This window comes from Mesoplodon densirostris, chromosome 3, assembly GCF_025265405.1.
Source record: "Mesoplodon densirostris isolate mMesDen1 chromosome 3, mMesDen1 primary haplotype, whole genome shotgun sequence".
NCBI lineage: Eukaryota > Metazoa > Chordata > Mammalia > Artiodactyla > Ziphiidae > Mesoplodon > Mesoplodon densirostris.
In genome coordinates, this window is record NC_082663.1 from 31176180 (window position 1) to 31194999 (window position 18820).

The 18820-nt window shown below is 34.0% G+C and overlaps 1 protein-coding gene across 2 annotated transcripts in view; it reads left to right on the forward strand.

Annotated features, from left to right (window-relative positions):
• The window catches only part of NIPBL (NIPBL cohesin loading factor), a 199123-nt gene that overhangs the window by 167513 nt on the left and 12790 nt on the right, over positions 1-18820 (forward strand). For both annotated transcript variants that reach the window (XM_060092809.1, XM_060092810.1), the window contains exons 33-43: positions 1615-1723; positions 3227-3363; positions 8106-8246; positions 8369-8462; positions 8901-9055; positions 9517-9607; positions 11548-11721; positions 12320-12510; positions 14425-14532; positions 15012-15212; positions 18252-18398. In XM_060092809.1, coding sequence (XP_059948792.1) covers positions 1615-1723; positions 3227-3363; positions 8106-8246; positions 8369-8462; positions 8901-9055; positions 9517-9607; positions 11548-11721; positions 12320-12510; positions 14425-14532; positions 15012-15212; positions 18252-18398 — 1548 coding nt within the window. The remainder of the gene's footprint in view (positions 1-1614; positions 1724-3226; positions 3364-8105; positions 8247-8368; positions 8463-8900; positions 9056-9516; positions 9608-11547; positions 11722-12319; positions 12511-14424; positions 14533-15011; positions 15213-18251; positions 18399-18820) is intronic.

Consider the following 18820-nt stretch of genomic DNA (forward strand, 5'->3'; position numbering starts at 1 on the left):
AATGAACTGCAGTATAGACATACAACGGCCTGTCGTATAGCAGTGAAAATGAATAAAGTAGTTTCATGCAACAACCTGGATTACAGTTAGTGACATGTTGAGTGAAAAAGGCACATCCCAGAAGACTACATCCAGTATGATACCTTTCAGAAAGCTGAAAATCCAGCAGAACTATAAACAGTATTTAGCTTAGACAATTTTTTTAAAGCAAAGAAATGGTAAAATTCCTGATAAGTGTTACCTTGAAAGTTAAACAGGAAGATAGGATAAAGGAAGGAGCACATTGGGAAATATAAGTTATTGGAAATATCCTTGAGTTAGGTTCATAGTGCATCATTATATTTATAAGTAAATAAAAGGGTACATAACCAGTATTGGCAATGCCATGAACTAAAATTTATGGTTAATACTTTTATGTATACTTGATGTCTTGGAGAGCAGAAAGAAAAAACGGGCGAGGAGATTGTTTTCTACTCCTGCCTGAAAAAGACCAGACTAGCATATAATTTTAATAGCTGCTTAAGGTTGAGTTATAGAGCAGAACAAGGAGAATTTGCTGTTCAGAGTTGTAACTGGGTAAATTGAAGTTTCCTTGCTTTGATTTATTTCTTTAAATTGGAGGGAGCAGGGGAAATGTGTGTGATATGTTATTCTGATTGCCATCAGTTTTAATCATCCACGCATATTGTAGCGAAAGTTTAAACTTGTGCTGTCCCGTACTAGCCACACGTGTTTTTTCATTTAAATTAACTTGAATTTTTATTTACTTTTAATTCCTCAGTTATACTATCCACATTTCAGGTGTTTTGTAGCTGCATGTGGCTTGTAGCAGCAATAATGGGCAGCACAGATATAGAACATATCCATCATTGTAGAAAGTTACATTGGACAGCACTGGAACTCTTGACAGAAATTAAACATTTCAGTTTCTTTAATAGCCCCAGAATTGTATTAGCTATTCTTTATTAACAAAACAGATACACCTTAGATGACTTTACCATTGACCTCTGATTATTATGAAAGATTGGGTTGGTTTTATTTTTTTGGCTATAGTTAGACTGATCTCTTTTCCTCATATCATTATTCGTAACACTTTTCTAACATTGTTTATTAATAACTTGGTAAGAGATAACACAGGGAAGAAATCCAGCCTTGTGTTTTATAATTGCAAATTATAAGGTGCAATTCAGATGTAGTTACAATTATTTTAAAAATGTAATTAACCCATAATATACTTTTTTGAGACATCAAAGAACTTGAAATAATAAGGAATGGAATTCTCATTCTTTAAAATCATTCCAACTAACATTGAGTGGTACTCTTAAGGGAAGGTCACCGTTCTCATTTCTCTCATATTCTACCTTAAGTCCTACACATAGCAATTTAAATAACTTCATACTAAAATTGTTTGAAAGTATCTATAAATTACTGGTTTATAAGATATTTTTAAATATTTGTTACATATTTTTGTTTATTAATTTGAATTTTCAGTATTAAATTGTTAATAACCAATTGAAAAGCTTATTACTTATGGACACATTTAATGCGTTTATATTATTATTGTCTAATGAATAATTATACTGGGATTTTTTTTTTATATATATACATATATAGTTGTTGAAGTCCGAAGAGGATTCCTCATATAAACCTGTGAAGAAAGCTTGTACTCAACTTGTTGATAACCTAGTTGAGCACATTCTTAAATATGAGGAATCTCTAGCTGGTAAGACATTTTATATATTGGTCGTTAAGTTGATTTTATAAGATATTTTAAAATACTTTGGGCACATTTCTCATTTTTGCCTCTAGCTCTGCTTAGCCTAATAATTAACTACTTCACTTTTAAATGAAATCTGTTTTTTGTTTGGTGTTGAATCCTAGGTTATATTGTTATGGTTGAGTAATATTATCTAGAGCAGTACAATAAAAGCATAGGACTTATCTCTTCCACATATCTTTTAATAGCACATAATTTTAGATGTCATAATGAACAGGAATTAAAGTAAGTCCAGGGGCTAATATGTATTTAGCTAAATGCACTCATCCAAAAACTGTTCAATATCTTTTAAATTATATAAAATTTTTATCAAAATGAAATTGTTTTAATTATTATAAAAATGTTTTTAAAAGATTTTTAGTATATACCTAATATCATTTATAATTATTATATAAAATGTGCTTAATCTTGACCTAGAAAGCTGTTAATATTTTTTTAATTGTGAAATTCCTTAAATATTTAATATTTTATATTATTTATCACACTGTCACAAAATTGAAGTTAATGAAAATATAAATAATTATATAAAACTTATAAAAGTCATAATGGATATCTATTGCTTAAAAGCACACAAGACTAACATTATTTCCCATCCCCCTAATGTACGTTAATGAGGAACAATAGTCAGCCTCAGTCAGTTTTCAGAATTGGGGGCCAGTTGCCTCTATACAGAGGTATCATTTATGGTAAAATTGTTGATATTCTTTATATTTTTATTGCAGTTTTTTTTCTTTATTTTTTTTTTCATTTTCCATGTTTACCTCTTTTTCTTTGTATATTTTGTTGTTTCCCCTACTTTTCCCTATCCTAGATTTTAAGGGTGATACTGTTGTCACTTAATGTTAAAAAGTTTCTAATCTCCTCTAAAAACTCCTGAGGACCAAGAAACATTTTATCTCCTAACTAGCAACATTTTCCTCTCACCTGAACAGCATTTTGTTTACTTTTCTAATATAGCACTGGCCCACCTTCTTATCATTCCTGTCTTCTAACATTATTCTCCCACAGCATCTCTTTTTTTCCCCAGTACCCTTAAACACAGTATCACCTCAGCTAAATTGTCTTTGTCCTCCTTTGCTAATTTTCTTTCCCATACTCATTTCCATCCAGTTTTAGATATAATCAACACCATGTTTATTCTGAAAATTCCATCTCTAAACTTCCCAACTTTTCATTCTACTTTTTAACTTCAGTCCTACTCCCCTCAGTGTAAAACTTGCCTTCCCTAGTGCAGCCTCCTTGTCCTTTATCCTTAATATATGTAATATTATATAACAAAGAAAAAATGAAATGCAGGAAGTCTAGCATCATAAGAAATGCTAATCTGTTGTATTCAGGCATGTACTGAATCTATTCAGGGGATAGTATTGAGTAATTTAAATAATATTCTGTATAATTTCCATTGCCTTGTCATATTTTAGTGTCTTATTTCTCTGTTTGTTTTTCCAGACTCTGACAATAAAGGTGTGAATTCTGGACGATTGGTAGCTTGCATAACCACTTTGTTCTTATTCAGCAAAATAAGACCCCAGCTCATGGTTAAACATGCCATGACTATGCAGCCATATCTTACCACTAAATGTAGTGTAAGTATTAGAGCTGTCCTATTTTTCTCTTATATAAACCATGTAGTAAATATTTTAAATTTAAAATTCACATTGTGTCATCCACATTTTCACTGACAGATGACAGTCATTTTCACTGACAGATCAACTGGGTTATGTACTCAAATGTATGTTCTAATATTTGTGGCAAGTTATCTACAAACATCATTTTTCTGATGTATTATAAATAAAGTTCAAGTCCCATTTCTTTGTGAACTCCTCAAGCTAAATCCTCAGTAATGCTTAATAAACGTTGTAATTATTGTTAGGACTTAAAAGGTGAATGAGACAGAGTTCCTGCCACTGAGAAATTTACTGTCTTTTGGATTCTGATTTTGCTTTTCATTTGTCATTTTTGATATATTTTATTTATTTTTATAACATATCAGTATATTGAATATGGAAGACCTAGGATCATCAGAGATGCTAGGCTGTTATTTTAAGTTAATATTACACATACTATGTTTTCCTAAAATCAAATGTGAAGGTTAAATATTACTTGAGTAAGATAATCTAGCAACTTAACATGACAGTGTGGTGAGTTAAGTGGCTTATTATAACTAAATTTTAAAATACTCTAAAAACCTATAAATGTAAATCGTTTTTTACTTACTATGTTCCCAGTGTTCCTAAGGAGCTAATTTGAACTGTTTACTAAATTTGTTTTGTTGCCACAGTCAGGTTTTTTTGGCAATCTAAATTAACAAATTCTAGGTGAAAATCTTCAGGATGTCCTGAGAAATTTTAACGACTGAGGAAAGTACCAGAAGATAAATGCATTAAAAGCAATATATAAAACAATATATAGGACTTCCCTGGTGGCGCAGTGGTTAAGAATCCACCTGCCAGTGCAGGGCACATGGGTTCGAGCCCTGATCTGGGAAGATCCCACATGCCGCGGAGCAACTAAGCCCGTGTGCCACAACTACTGAACCTGCGCTCTAGAGCCCGTGAGCCACAACTACTGACCCTGCATGCCTAGAGCCTGTGCTTTGCAACAAGAGAAGCCACTACAATGAGAAGCCCACACATCGCAACGAAGAGTAGCCCCTGCTAGCCACAACTAAAGAAAGCTCGTGTGCAGCAACAAAGACCCAATGTAGTCAAAAATAAAATAAAATAAAATTAATTAATTTATTTAAAAAAAACAATATATAGTACTTCTGAAAACAACATTTAAGATAACATTTAATTCTATCTTCAGGGCTTAGGTCTTAGTGTTAGATCCAGAAATAAATTGATTAATATGTAATCTATGGCTAATAATAATAGATAATATTTATTGAGCGCAGTGCCAAACACTGAAGAATTTTACATACATTATCTCATTTACATTGTGAAGTCGGTACCATTATTATCTCAGTTTTACAGATAAGGAAACAAAAGCTTAGAGAATATAACTAACTTGCCCAGTGTCACACAGCTAACAAGTCCCCAAACTAGAATTCAACACCATGGCTTGCCTCTAGAATCTGAACTATAATGGAACCTTCGTAAATTGTCCTCGTTTCAGTCAATATTTTTTTAAAGCAAGGTTACTTTGAAAACGTTTTGTATAATTTGTTATGCATATATACATATTTTTATATATACACCAATGTAAAGTTTTATATAAATAAGGCCATCTCATAAATATAATAGACACATTTTAAAATTGTTTTTGTTTTTTTATATCCTATCCCCGTCTTTATTCCCCCTCTTCTCAAGATAAGCAATCTGGAATATCCTTGCCACTTTATCCATGTTTCTATAATTGTAGGCACGCATAGACACATATACAAATGGTTGACCAGATTTTTTAAAAAATCAGGTCATGTTATATACATATCTGTTAGGCATTTTTACTAATCTCAAAACAACTGATATATGTTTAATTCATCCTTTTGAATGGCTACATATTATTCATCTTATGGACGTCCTGTGATTTATTTAACCATTTCCCATCTTGGCAGGTATTTATTTACATTGTTTCCTATTGATAGCCACTACAAACAATTCCTTAATAATCATTCCTATTCATATACTTCTAAATACTGGTGCTTTTTTTCTTTTGGGATAGATTCTGAAGAATTAACTTCCCAGATTGAAGGAATTTTTTTTAGTTTTGGTTTTGGTTTTGAATAGATCTTTCCAGATTGCTGGTGGACATGTTTCATAGCCTCTTTGGAAACCAGTAAATGACAATCTGTGTCATTTTTGTACTCTTTGCCAGTCTAACAGGTGTAAAAGAATATAGTTCATTGTTGCTTCAGTTTCCCTTCCCTGATTTCTAAGAAGGTTGAGCATCTTTTTTATGATACTAACCAATTGGACTTGATTTTCTGTGATTTGACTGTTGTTACCATTTGCCCATTTTACTTTTGAATTGTGGACCTTTTTTTTGAAAACTCTTTAAATGTTTAATATACTGAACTATCTTATGTATATTCATTTCAAATATTTCTTATATTCTACAGCTCTTTTCCTTCATGATTTACATCTTCATTTAAATTTTCCTTCCAGAATTTAAGATACTTCATTTACTTGATTTTTCAAGCCAGTTATGTTTCAAAAATTTTTTACTACATATTTTTAGGTAAAATTTCTGCAGTGATTCTCAAATGAATTTATCTTACTTGACAAAAACTGATTTATCCCTACACCCCCTTTAACTCATCCCCTGTTGCTTAAAGGAGGTGGGAGTGGGAGATGGCAGAGAACAATAGGATATCTGTGTTACTTAGAAAAAAAGTATTCATCTTAGCCTATTTTTTTATTTAATCCTTTGTGTATCCTGAAAGGAAGGATGAATGTAAGGTCAGAAAGTTTTTAACCAGTGAGGTAATAATAAGCTCAAAGAGTTCAAAATGAGTGTTAAAAACCTGTTGCTAAGAATAAGGAATGAGGGACTTCCCTGGTGGTCCAGTGGTAAAGAATCTGCCTTACAATGCAGGGGATGCGGGTTGAATCCCTGGTCAGGGAACCAATATCCCACATTGCCACAGGGCAACTAAGCCCACGTGCCACAACTACTGAGCCTGCATGCCGCAAACTATAGAGCCCACACACCACAACTACAGAGCCCACGCACCCTGGAATCTGTGCACCACAACTAGAGAAGAGAAAACCCGCACACTATAACTAGAGAGAAGCCTGCGCACCACAATGAAAGATCCCACCTGCCTCAACGAAGATCCTGCGTGCCACAACTAGAGAAGGGAAAACCCGCACACTATAACTAGAGAGAAGCCTGCGCACCACAATGAAAGATCCCACCTGCCTCAACGAAGATCCTGCGTGCCACAACTAAGACCTGACGCAGCCAAAAATAAATAAATAAAACAAATAAATAATAAACCTTTAAAAAAAAAGAATAAGGAGTGATAACTTGGCTAGATTTTAAAAAACATATGTTAAAACCTTAGAAAGAGGAAGGAAGGGAGAGAAGAGGAAAGGAAAGAAAGAACTAGTAACTTTATTTGCCTATGGGCAGGGACACCACTGGGTGACTGGAGGACAAGGGTAGGAAAGAGACTTTTTACTGTAAATCCTTTAATACCTTTTTTTTTTTTTTTAATCACTAGCTTTTACTTTATTTATTTATTTTTAAGGTGTTTTATTTGGCCGTGCCGCCTGGCATGTGGCATCTTAGTTCCCCGACTAGGGATCAAACCCGTGCCCCCGGGCTTCCCTTGTGGTGCAGTGGTTGAGAGTCTGCCTGCCGATGCAGGGGACACGGGTTCGTGCCCCGGTCTGGGAAGATCCCACATGCCGTGGAGCGGCTGGGCCCGTGAGCCATGGCCGCTGAGCCTGCGCGTCCGAAGCCTGTGCTCCTCAACGGGAGAGGCCAAGACAGTGAGAGGCCCGCGTAACGCAAAACAAACAAACAAAAAAAACCCGTGCCCCCTGCAGTGAAATGCAGAGTCTTAACCACTGGACCGCTAGGGAAGTCCCCTTTGTTTTTTGGTTTTTTTGCTTCTTAATGTTCTACCTATTTTTTAAACCGCTTAGTTTTTAATCAGCTTTAAAACTTTTAAAATTAAAAAATAATTGTAATATAATATTTTAAATTTTAAAATAAAGGAGCCTTATACCTAGTTCTGGGATTCCACATTTCCATCTATCATAGAAGGGTTAACACAGGGCTTCTCAACCTCAGCACTGTTGACATTTAGGGCCGGATTATTCTTTGTTGTCAAGAGCTATTCTGAGCATTGTAGGATTTTTGGCAGTATCCTTGGCCTCTATCCACCAGATGCCAGTAGCACCCCAGTGCCCCTGTTATGACAACGAAAAGTGTCTCCATATATTGCCAAATATCCGTTGGGGGGCAAAGTCACCCTCAATTGAGAACTACTGAGTTAACATACCCTAGTTTGAAAAATACTAATCTTGAAAACGATACCAGTCTTGGTAAAATACTCTGTTAGTTAAACCCCATTGTTCAGAATTGACTGTTAGTGCATCTTGGGAAGAAAAAGAGTAATTGTAGCATTGTGATTAAGTGACCCAAAAATCACATGGTAAGTTAGTGACAGAGCTAGAATCCAGGTTCCTGTCACTATCTGCTGCTCTTCCCTTCATTCTTTAAAGAAGTTCTTTTCTAATAATGTTTTTTTTAAAAAAAAAAACTTTATATAAATATACATATATATAAATAATACCAAACCTCCCAACTATGTAAAGCTGTATATAGTTTGTTTTCAGATTTTGTTTTTCATAAAGCACTAATTTTATCCTTATAGACACAAAATGATTTCATGGTTATCTGCAATGTTGCAAAAATCCTAGAGCTGGTTGTACCACTGATGGAGCATCCGAGTGAAACTTTCCTTGCCACTATTGAAGAAGATCTAATGAAGCTTATCATCAAATATGGCATGACTGTAAGCATTCACTTTACCATCTCTGTGTTGATCAGTGTATAATTCACAAATGATAACTTAATCATGTGTTTTTACCTTTCTCTTTAACTTTTGTCTAAACAGTAACATTTTCTCTCTTTTAGGTAGTGCAACATTGTGTAAGCTGTCTTGGGGCAGTTGTAAATAAAGTGACACAAAATTTTAAATTTGTGTGGGCCTGTTTCAATAGATACTATGGTAAGTTCAGTGCCTGGGCTTTAAAATTATTCTGCTAGATCCTGCAGTGTATACAGTTCCTTTTTAACACATCTGATAAAAGGTAGTATCAAGGGAATTATAAGAGGTGTGATGATTGTCCTCTCCGGTCTACTCTCAGAAGCAATATTTTCTGGTGTCTTACATTCTCTTAATAGCCCAGTATGATTACTTCAGAAATTTATCTCCTCATAAGTAAATGTTGGTAAGTTTTTTGCCTACTATGTAAAATAAAATTTAAATATCATTTTTTTCTTACATTAATTCTTTTAGACTCAATGGAATGCCCTTATATTTCTAGACGTTTAATACTTAAAACCATTAGTAAAATTTAATTTTAATTTATTAGCAGTAATTATTTGAACATAACAATTTAAGGATACAGGGTTTGTTATAAATAAATATTACTTATTTTATTAGGTGCCATTTCAAAATTAAAAAGTCAGCACCAAGAGGACCCAAATAACACTTCACTGCTAACAAACAAACCAGCACTTCTTAGATCCCTTTTCACTGTTGGAGCACTATGTCGGCATTTTGATTTTGATCTGGAAGATTTTAAAGGCAACAGTAAGGTAAAGATCCTAATATTAATTATTTAGTATGCTTTAAAAACAACTGTGTGACCCTGGGCATTGAAAATGACTATAATGACTCAGGATGAAGGTGGCATTAGGGTAGTCTGGTTTAATTCTGAAACAGTGCTACTCAAAGCATGGTCCTCAGACTGGCGTCTGATCCATGAACTCTTTGTTACCGGTCCATAATAAGATAAGTTTACACAAGTTATATCAGCTTTGTGTTAGTAGGCACACTGCTTATGTCAGCAGCAGTTCATTTTTTTTTAACAGTCTCAATGAATGCCACTGTTCTAAAATTCATGGATTTATAAATGTATTGGTGAATTATTCTTTAGTAAAGTTCACATGTGGAAGTTCTCATTGCTTGCTTTTAGGTATTTTTTTCCTTTATAGTTGAAAACCAATCTAAGTTAACTCTTCCTTATACACTTTAACATGGTTTCCCCCCCCCTTAGGTTAACATAAAGGATAAGGTACTTGAACTATTGATGTATTTTACAAAGCATTCAGATGAAGAAGTACAAACAAAAGCTATCATTGGTCTAGGTAAGATAAGTCTAAATTTCTTCATATTTTTTAGTTGTTTGAGAGGTTGAACAAATTTTAAAATGTTGTGAATTTAAATTGTTGAGTTATTTAAGTATGTTTCTGTTTAAAGTAGGATCTGGTATCTTGAATATAAGTCTGCGGATTAAAACAACTGGGTTCCATTGACTTTGAGCGAGTCATGTAACTTCTATTTGTCAGTTTCCTCATTAGTAAAATAGAGATGACAATACATTCTTCTACCCCTAATTCATAGGGTTTCATAGAAACATTCATTAAAATACTTTAATAAAGAAAGGTAATATAGAAGAATTAGTGCTGTTGCATATTTTTTAAATTGTTCTTTTTCTTTGCAAAGTTTTGTCATTATATGTGTCTGCCTCTTCTAAGGTGAAAACAATGGGCAGTCTACCCAAACTTTTATTTATTTAGAAGCACTGGGTAAACAACCCCACAGGAACAATTTGGATATATACTTTTCCTGTATTATTGTTCAGGGATCATTGATGTAATAAATACATGTCTTTGCAGAAAGTTAGGTCTTTGTGGCTTATCTGGAAAGATATTGGTATATGGGAGAAATATGAGAAGGGTAGAATTAAAGTGCCTGAAATGAATGCACTGTAAAAAAAATTAGAAGAAGAGCACTCTCTCCAGGTTTTCGTGTTGTTGTTGTTTGTTTTGTTTTGTACAAATACATGTAAAGCTACTCAGTAAGGTTAACAACTTATTTAGAAATTTTATTTTGGCAGCATTAGCAAGGTTTATAATTTAATATGCATGGACAGTTGCTGATATTTCTAAGTCACCCAAACTTCATTAAATGTTTACTGATTTCTTTAAATAAATTTAAATCTTAATATCTTATTCCTTCTTCATCTCTTTCAGAAAATTACATATAGCAAATATAGTAAAAATTCAGATATCACTTACTAGAGAGTTATATTGATAGAGTATTATCTTTTAAGTCAAATGTATACCTTTGAATATTCAATCTGGACATACATTCTATAAAGTGGCAAAAGCTAATAGTGTTACATCTAATTCAGAAAACAAAGAGTGTAAATTTTAACTTGCAGCACTGTCCAGAAAATAGTGCCTTTAGACTAGTTAATAAAAGACATCTTGCCTGGGCCATAGTTATCCTGTGTCACCTTGGGCTAGTTATCTGATCACTCTGTGCTTTGAATTTAGTTTGTTACTTGGCATCCATAATACTTGCTATCATCAAGGATCTTCATTTTATCTCACATAAGTAAGCATTTTGTACAAATAAACATGGACAATATAATTTTGCTGCTTATTAGCTTGTGGTTGTAGAATTCAGCATTGTGGCTTCAATTATAATGACATATGAGAAATAAGTAGAAGATTTTAAGCTTTATTTTAGAATTATTCCATTTCATCAAATGAATATATTTCAATATATATATTTTTAATAGCTCCAAGGTAGTACCTTCTGCTAGGGATCTAAAAAATGTTTGCAGACATTACCTCTTAAATCCTGAAAATATCCCATTGAGTTAGGTGGGTGGTAAATATTATTGTCCCCATTTTACAGATGGAGAATTGAGGCACAGAGATATTATGTGACTCACCTAAGGTCACACTACAAGTCAGTGGTGGAGCCAGGAATAGAACCCAAGACTCCTGACTCCTAATCCACTCCCCTAGCCACTAGGCCCTGCTCCCTCCTCAAGGTTTCCTCTTGTGTGAAATTCTCCTTTGAAATACAATTTCTTGTTTTTAATTCATGGGGAAAGAAGTACCTGCTCTAATACTTCTCTAGGTAAGGCCACCAGCATATTCTTCCAGTCATTTTAAGTTTTAATTTTTGAAATAAGGAGCTGTTTATATAATTTATCAACATTTTCATTAAATGTTATATTTAATTTTAATATGAATATATCAAGAGAATTTTTGTTTTCTCTCTTCTTTAGGATTTGCCTTTATTCAGCATCCAAGTCTAATGTTTGAGCAAGAGGTGAAAAATCTATACAATAATATTTTATCTGATAAAAACTCCTCAGTAAATTTAAAAATACAGGTGTTAAAAAACCTCCAGACCTACCTACAAGAAGAAGACACACGTATGCAGCAGGCAGATAGAGACTGTAAGTAAAAACATACTTTCAAACATGCACAGTGTAGCTGCAGTTAGCATACCATCTATGACTCTTTTTTAATCCAGATATCTAATAGATAAGGAATTTTAGGTAAAGGAGTTCAGTTAAAGAAGAATCCTTCATAAACTCCCTGAAGTAGTTTATAAAATTTAATATATGTGCAGACGTTAACATTTTTTTGTTGTTGTTGTTGTTTTGTTTTTTTGCGGTACGCGGGCCTCTCACTGTTGTGGCCTCTCCCATCATGGAGCACAGGCTCAGCGGCCATGGCTCACGGGCCCAGCCGCTCCGCGGCATGTGGGATCCTCCCGGACGGGGGCACGAACCCGTGTTCCCTGCATCGGCAGGCGGACTCTCAACTCATAACGTCTGGTAAACCAGACGTTAACATTTTGATGGAGGGAGAGAGATTATAGTTCTCATCAGGTTCTCAAAGGAGTCTCTAACAGATCCCCCACCAAAAAAAAAAAAAAATTTGAGAACCATTGGGCCAGCTATAACATTTTGTGCTTTTGGTTGTGGCCTAATTTAGAGTATTTAGTAAAGTTAATAGACACGTTCTTAGTATGTTTACTTCCTTTTGTAGGGAAGAAGGTTGCAAAACAGGAAGATTTAAAAGAAATGGGTGATGTTTCCTCAGGGATGAGTAGTTCCATCATGCAGCTTTACCTCAAACAGGTGCTCGAGGCGTTTTTTCACACCCAATCAAGTGTACGCCACTTTGCCCTAAATGTCATTGCATTGACTCTAAACCAAGGTCTTATTCATCCAGTTCAGGTAAGTATGTTTTATAGCAGCGGCACTTAGCAAAAGAGCCAAATTTGTTGCCATTTGAAGACATGGTGATTAGAAAATAAGTAGTTCTTTATTCCTCTTAGTTGTTGATTTTTTTTTTGTCCCAAACTCTTAAGAATACAAGTTTTAGTCCATCTTTTAGGTTGTCTTTACTGCAAAATACCCATATATTCATAACGTCTCTATTAAACAAACTTCCAATTTATATTTGTAGAATACGTACTCCAAATTATTTCTTCTGAAATGATAGATATGTTTTAATTGACATTGACTCTTATCTCTAAGAACCAATCGTATATACTGTCAAATATGTAATGTAACTGGGGTTAAGAGTATAATCTATCTTAAACAAGGTGGATTTTAGTTCACAGAAAAATAACCTATATAATCTGAACTCAGTTTCTTCATCTTGAATTGGAAGTAATATCAAGTACCCAACACCTCAAAACACCGATGTGTAGACTAGATGATGTACTCAAGACATATTAGTACTACAAGGGATTGGCAGCTATTTCTGATGTTGTAGTATTCACCATCTGACATGTTCAGGAGAGTGCCATAGGGGGCAAAAGTAAATTTGTTAGATAACCAAAGCCTGTACCCTCAAGATTTTTATTTTGGCTCTGTTTTGTGGAACTTTTCTAAAATATGCTCTATGTTGTTATGCTGTGTTCTTCCCTGTGTCCTGAAACAAAACACAGTAATGTGTATTTAGCCTATTCTTCATGATTCAGGGCAAGATTACTTAATAAAGTATACAGTACTATGTTGATACTCTTGAATTTTTTAGATACTTAGGGCTCTTTGCTGGTATTCTAAATGGTCTCAGGTGGTTGTGCTTTTATTATATCTTCTTTTTTTAAGCTTTTCTTTTAAATTTTACAATTATAAAAAAATTGCAAGAGTGGTACAATAAACTTCTTTATACTCTTCACCTATATTTCACCATTTGTTAACATTTTGCCACATTTGCTTTCTCTCTCTTCATATGTACACTTTTTTCCAAATCATTTGGTAGTAAGTTTCACATATCATGATTCTTTACCTCTAAACACTTCAGCGTATATTTTTTTAAGAACAAGGACATTCTCTTACAAAATCATAATGCAGTCATCAAATTCAGGAAATTTAACATTGATACAATATTATCTAATATATAGTTCATTTTCATATTTTGTAAGTTAAGCTAATAATATTCTTTGTGGACTTCTCCCCCCGACCCCACCCCAATTCAGGATTTAATTGGTGATGACCCATTTCAGTTAGTGCTGTGTCTACTTTTTTTAAGTTTTTTGTTTGTTTGTTGTTATTTCTCTCACCTCCTCACCTCTAATTCAGATTCACTTAACATAATAGTGGTGTTTCCTGACTTTTAGAAGTGTACAGTGAGTATGGCTGTTACCAAATTACTAGCTATCCAACTGTCTGACCGTTGAAGCCATATTTAAAATCAACTTTGTGAGAAAAAATTTATATTTTTCTAGTTTTGAGTATGGAAGACAAATTACTTTTTCCCCTCAACTATCTTTACATAGAAAATTCAGTCAGGCTTGAAAAATTATTGAATTATACATTTGTAGTATATATCATAATCTTAAGTGGATATTCTTAGTCTGGGAGCCCTTTAGTTTTAAAGAACCTTAAAATCACACTGAAATTGCTTAAATTTCACCGCATCATTTTCTTGCTGATACTCCAGTGCTTTTTTGCTTTAAGGGAAAGATTTAAGGGAAGATGAATAGTTTTTTAAAAAACACTAAACCATGGCATTTATAGGAAGGCCTATAAAGCTAAATTCATATGTCCCAGATATATAGCAAGTTTTAACATATGTCAAGATACATATAGAGCTTTTACTACGGTTATGTCTTATGAATTCTTTATTTTTATTTCCAGTGTGTACCATATTTAATTGCTATGGGCACAGACCCAGAACCAGCTATGCGGAACAAGGCTGATCAGCAGCTTGTGGAAATAGACAAAAAATATGCTGGATTTATTCATGTATGTATTTTTAAATTGTGCAACCTAAATTTAAACATCATTCTTTGGTAAACCATTTCTTTAGCAAATGTTCTGCTCAGATTCATATTAGAATAAAATATTTTGCTTAGTAGTTACTTTTAAACATGCAACTAAGTTTGTCCCCCAGGGTGTTTAGTTTAAAATTAACTCTTAAGATTGAGCTAGAGGTAACAGTACAGCACGCACGCAGGATAAAAATCAGGATGCATGGGTTCTAGTCCCTACTGTGTATCCTGGCAGTGATGGCTCTTCTGAGTCTCCATTTGTTTCTTCTATAAAATGAGCAGATTGCGGTAGATGATCTGCAGTATTCCTTCCAGCACTTGCATTCTATGATTTTTATTATTTTAAAGAAAACCAAATAACGAAGCTTGCCTCGAACTATAATACTCAAAGTTATATTTTTAATTTGACTCTTCTAATTTCTGTGGCAAAACTAAGGCTTTTATTGATTTCAGATGAAAGCGGTGGCTGGTATGAAGATGTCTTACCAGGTACAACAGGCAATCAATACATGCCTAAAAGATCCTGTAAGAGGTTTCAGACAAGATGAGTCCTCTAGTGCTTTGTGTTCACACCTTTACTCCATGATCCGTGGAAACCGCCAACACAGACGAGCCTTTCTAATTTCTTTACTCAACCTGTTTGATGACACAGCAGTAAGTATTAAAGACTTATTATTTTAAGAAAATAAGTGTTCTATAAATTTTATGCCTAAAGTAGTCAACATTTTAAAAATACTACCATTTTAGTAAATAACAGAGGCTATCTTAAATATGTTTATTTAGGTCTATGTTAATTGCAAGGTATACAGTCAAAATTGAAGGGGAAATTTTGCATGAGAATAAACACAATGAGGGATAAAGTAAAATTGTGGGATAAAGTATAATTGTGTTTCCATACTGTGTGTCTTATAAACTTTGATAGCAATTGCTTTAAGCATACCTTTAAATAAGCTACATTACTAATCTGTCACTTCCAGGATAGATAGATAGATAGATAGATAGATAGATAGATAGATAGATAGATAGATAGATGAAGTGGAATTTTGCTAGTTTCTGTCAGACTTGAATGCTGTTAGAGTAACTATTCTAATAGGGTTTTGGCTGCTGAGATCCCTGGTTGTTCAACCTGACCGCCTTTAATGAAGAGCCCACTTTTGTGTAATTACAATTTTGACCCTTAAGGGGGCTATTGGACAAGTTGCATTGGCCAGGACCATAAGGCAAGAAAATACAACATCCTGTTCTTTAAGCTTATCTCTTAATTTTTTCATTCATTTTATGTCAATATTTATTCAGTATCTATTTGCGTTATGGTAGCATTGTGCTAGGAGATGAAGATAAAATAGTAAATGGGACAGATGTGGTATCTTTCCACATAGAGCTTACCAATTAGTGTATTGTGTAAAGCTTTAAAAAGAAAAAAAAGAAATATTTTTTTCTTATTTTAATCACTTGATAGCTTGACTTTGTTGCTGTTCCAACACCAGATTTTTTCAATAAAGTAAAATTTAAATTACCAGAATGTAGATGTCTTATTAGACCTGTTCTTTTTAAGTACAACATGAAATTTTTGGATATACTATCTAACAAATAAATATAACAAACTTCTATTTTAGAAATACTTGGACTATAATTTAGTCATCATCAGGGCTGTCATCAGTATTAAGCTTTCACTGTGTGTAAGATATTTAGATAGGAGTACAAAATGATATAGTGCTCTTTTCCTCATTGGATCTTATCTCCAGTTGGAGGGATAGGACACTAAATAAAGGAACTAACAGTTAAGATTAGCATAATCTGAGTCCCTGGTGGTTTGTATCGATACTGCCCTAGTCTTTATCTCCTTTCTGAGCTTCATTCCTACGTGGTTTCATTGCCTGCTACATATCATTAGCTGGATGCTCTGTCTTCTCAGCATGTGAAATGCTAAACTGGAAATCCATCTCTCATAACACAGTGGATGTCAGAGGAGGAACAAATCACTGAAGGCCTAGGGGATAAGATGGATCTACTCTTAAGGCAGGGCAGGTGTAAAAACATGAATAAAGGTACAAAGATAAGAATGTGTGGGAGGGACTTCCCTCGTGACCCAGTGGGTGGGACTCCATGCTCCCTATGTGGGGGGCCTGGGTTCAATCCCTGGTGGGGGAACTGGATCCTGCATGCATGCTGCAACTAAGGATCCCTCATGCCGCAGCGAAGATCCCGCATGCCACAACCAGGACTGGTGCAGCCAAAATAAATAAATAATAAATAAATAAATATTTTTTTAAAAAAGAATGTGTGGGAAATAATGAATAGATGTTATTTAACTGGAGCAGCAAGATCATAATGAGGCATGGTTAATGGAGGATCTTGTAGACAGTGGAAAACTGTTGGAAGTGTTAAATTCAGTGATGAGGACAGGTGACAGAGAGCATTTTAGGAACACAGATTTTTTAGCATTGTGTTTACATTGAAGGTAATAAGGGATTGACCTGTTACGGTGAAAGTTGGAAAGAAAAGAATGGACAGTAGGAAAGGAAAGAAGAAATGTGAGGAAGGAATAAATTAAATGAGAGTCTGTGAGAATAGTCAAAGGGTAACTGAAATATTTTTGTCCTAAGCACCTAAAAGAACAGGATGTTGCTAAAAGCAGTTTGAAAAGGAGTTGGTTTGAGAAGGAGATAGAAGAGGAATAGTCAAAGAGCTAGGAAGAGAAAACTAAGGAAGAACGTTTCAGGAAGGAGATGAGGGTGGCTTGTCTGTATTTTTCCAACTTTAACATGTAGGTATTGATACATATTTAAAAATAAAAACGTGGGGGTCTCATGAATACTAATAGCAAGTTCATTCCATCTGTCCTATGGGATTTTTGTTATTACTACTGCTGATAACTGTATTTTATGTTGTTTGGACAGCAGGATAAGGGAGATGGCAGGAAGGAGTGTTTTTTAATTGCCTATTTTTTTTAAGCTATAAATGTTTTAAAGGAATTTAAACATTAACATGTCTTTCTGTTTATATTCTGTATCATCATGTAAATGCTGAAAATCTCAGTTTGTTACTTCTTTTAAAGCAAACAACTAGTAGTAACCATAATTTGCCAGCATTAGAGTTTTTTGGTGTGAAACTGTGGTAACACCGTCAGAATGACTCTGATATTCTAAATTATGTACACATAGGAAACTGACAATTGTTTTATGAGTACATGAACTTTGATTTTTTTTTAACCCACATATTAGTACTATAATTACCACTTACTTTTGAAGTCAGAATAGTAACTGTGTGTAACTGATCTCCATATGGGTTAAACTTTTAGAGGCACAATGACATAATTATGAATTCATATGTATACTTTCTGATGTGGTATGGATTTATCATAAAGATTCTATATACTCTATAAGAAAACTTCAGGGACTCCCACTTGGGTGCACTAAAAAAGTTCACCCCTTCCCTTCTTAAGGTACCATGGTTTAAGTCATTATGAAATCTCTTAAAATGGGTTTAAGATTATTCTGTAAAATCCGTTTCTGTTCCACCTCCTCCCTTCTTCTTCCTTCCCTCTCCCTCTCCCCAACTCTCTCTCTCTCTCTCGTTCTGAAACATTAACTGAGGTGAAAGTGCCCTGTAATATTTTTTCTAAAAAGGCTTTTGTGATGGATTTCTAGATTATCCACTAAACATGTGTACCTTTTCTTCTAAAATTTACAGAAAACAGAAGTGAATATGCTCTTGTATATAGCAGACAATCTAGCCTGTTTTCCATACCAGACACAGGAAGAGCCGTTGTTTATAATGCATCATATAGACATTACACTCTCAGTTTCTGGTAGTAACCTACTGCAGTCATTCAAGGAGGTAAGTTACACACATTACTATTCTTAATCTTTCAAAGTACAGGCATGCTATTTTCACTGTTTTGTTTCTCATTGTTCTTTTTATTCTTTTCATAGGTATATAAAGTCTTTCTAAAACTTAACTGAAATCTGGGTAGTGCTTGAATTGGGGAGAGGAAGTGGGTTGCCATTTCATTTCCATTAAGAAAGATCTTAAAACCATTTCATTCCAGATCATTTAGGTGGAATTTATACACACACACACGCACACACGCACACACACATGTGGATTGTTCTCTTGATAAGCCATCCCACTTGTTTATTTATCTCACTTCAAGCATTGACCTTAAGTGTTTGGTGTTCATTCATATATTTGTTTAAACCCCATTTTAAAACACTTTGCTATTTTATAAATCTGGTAATGGTGTAGATAATAGTAGTACA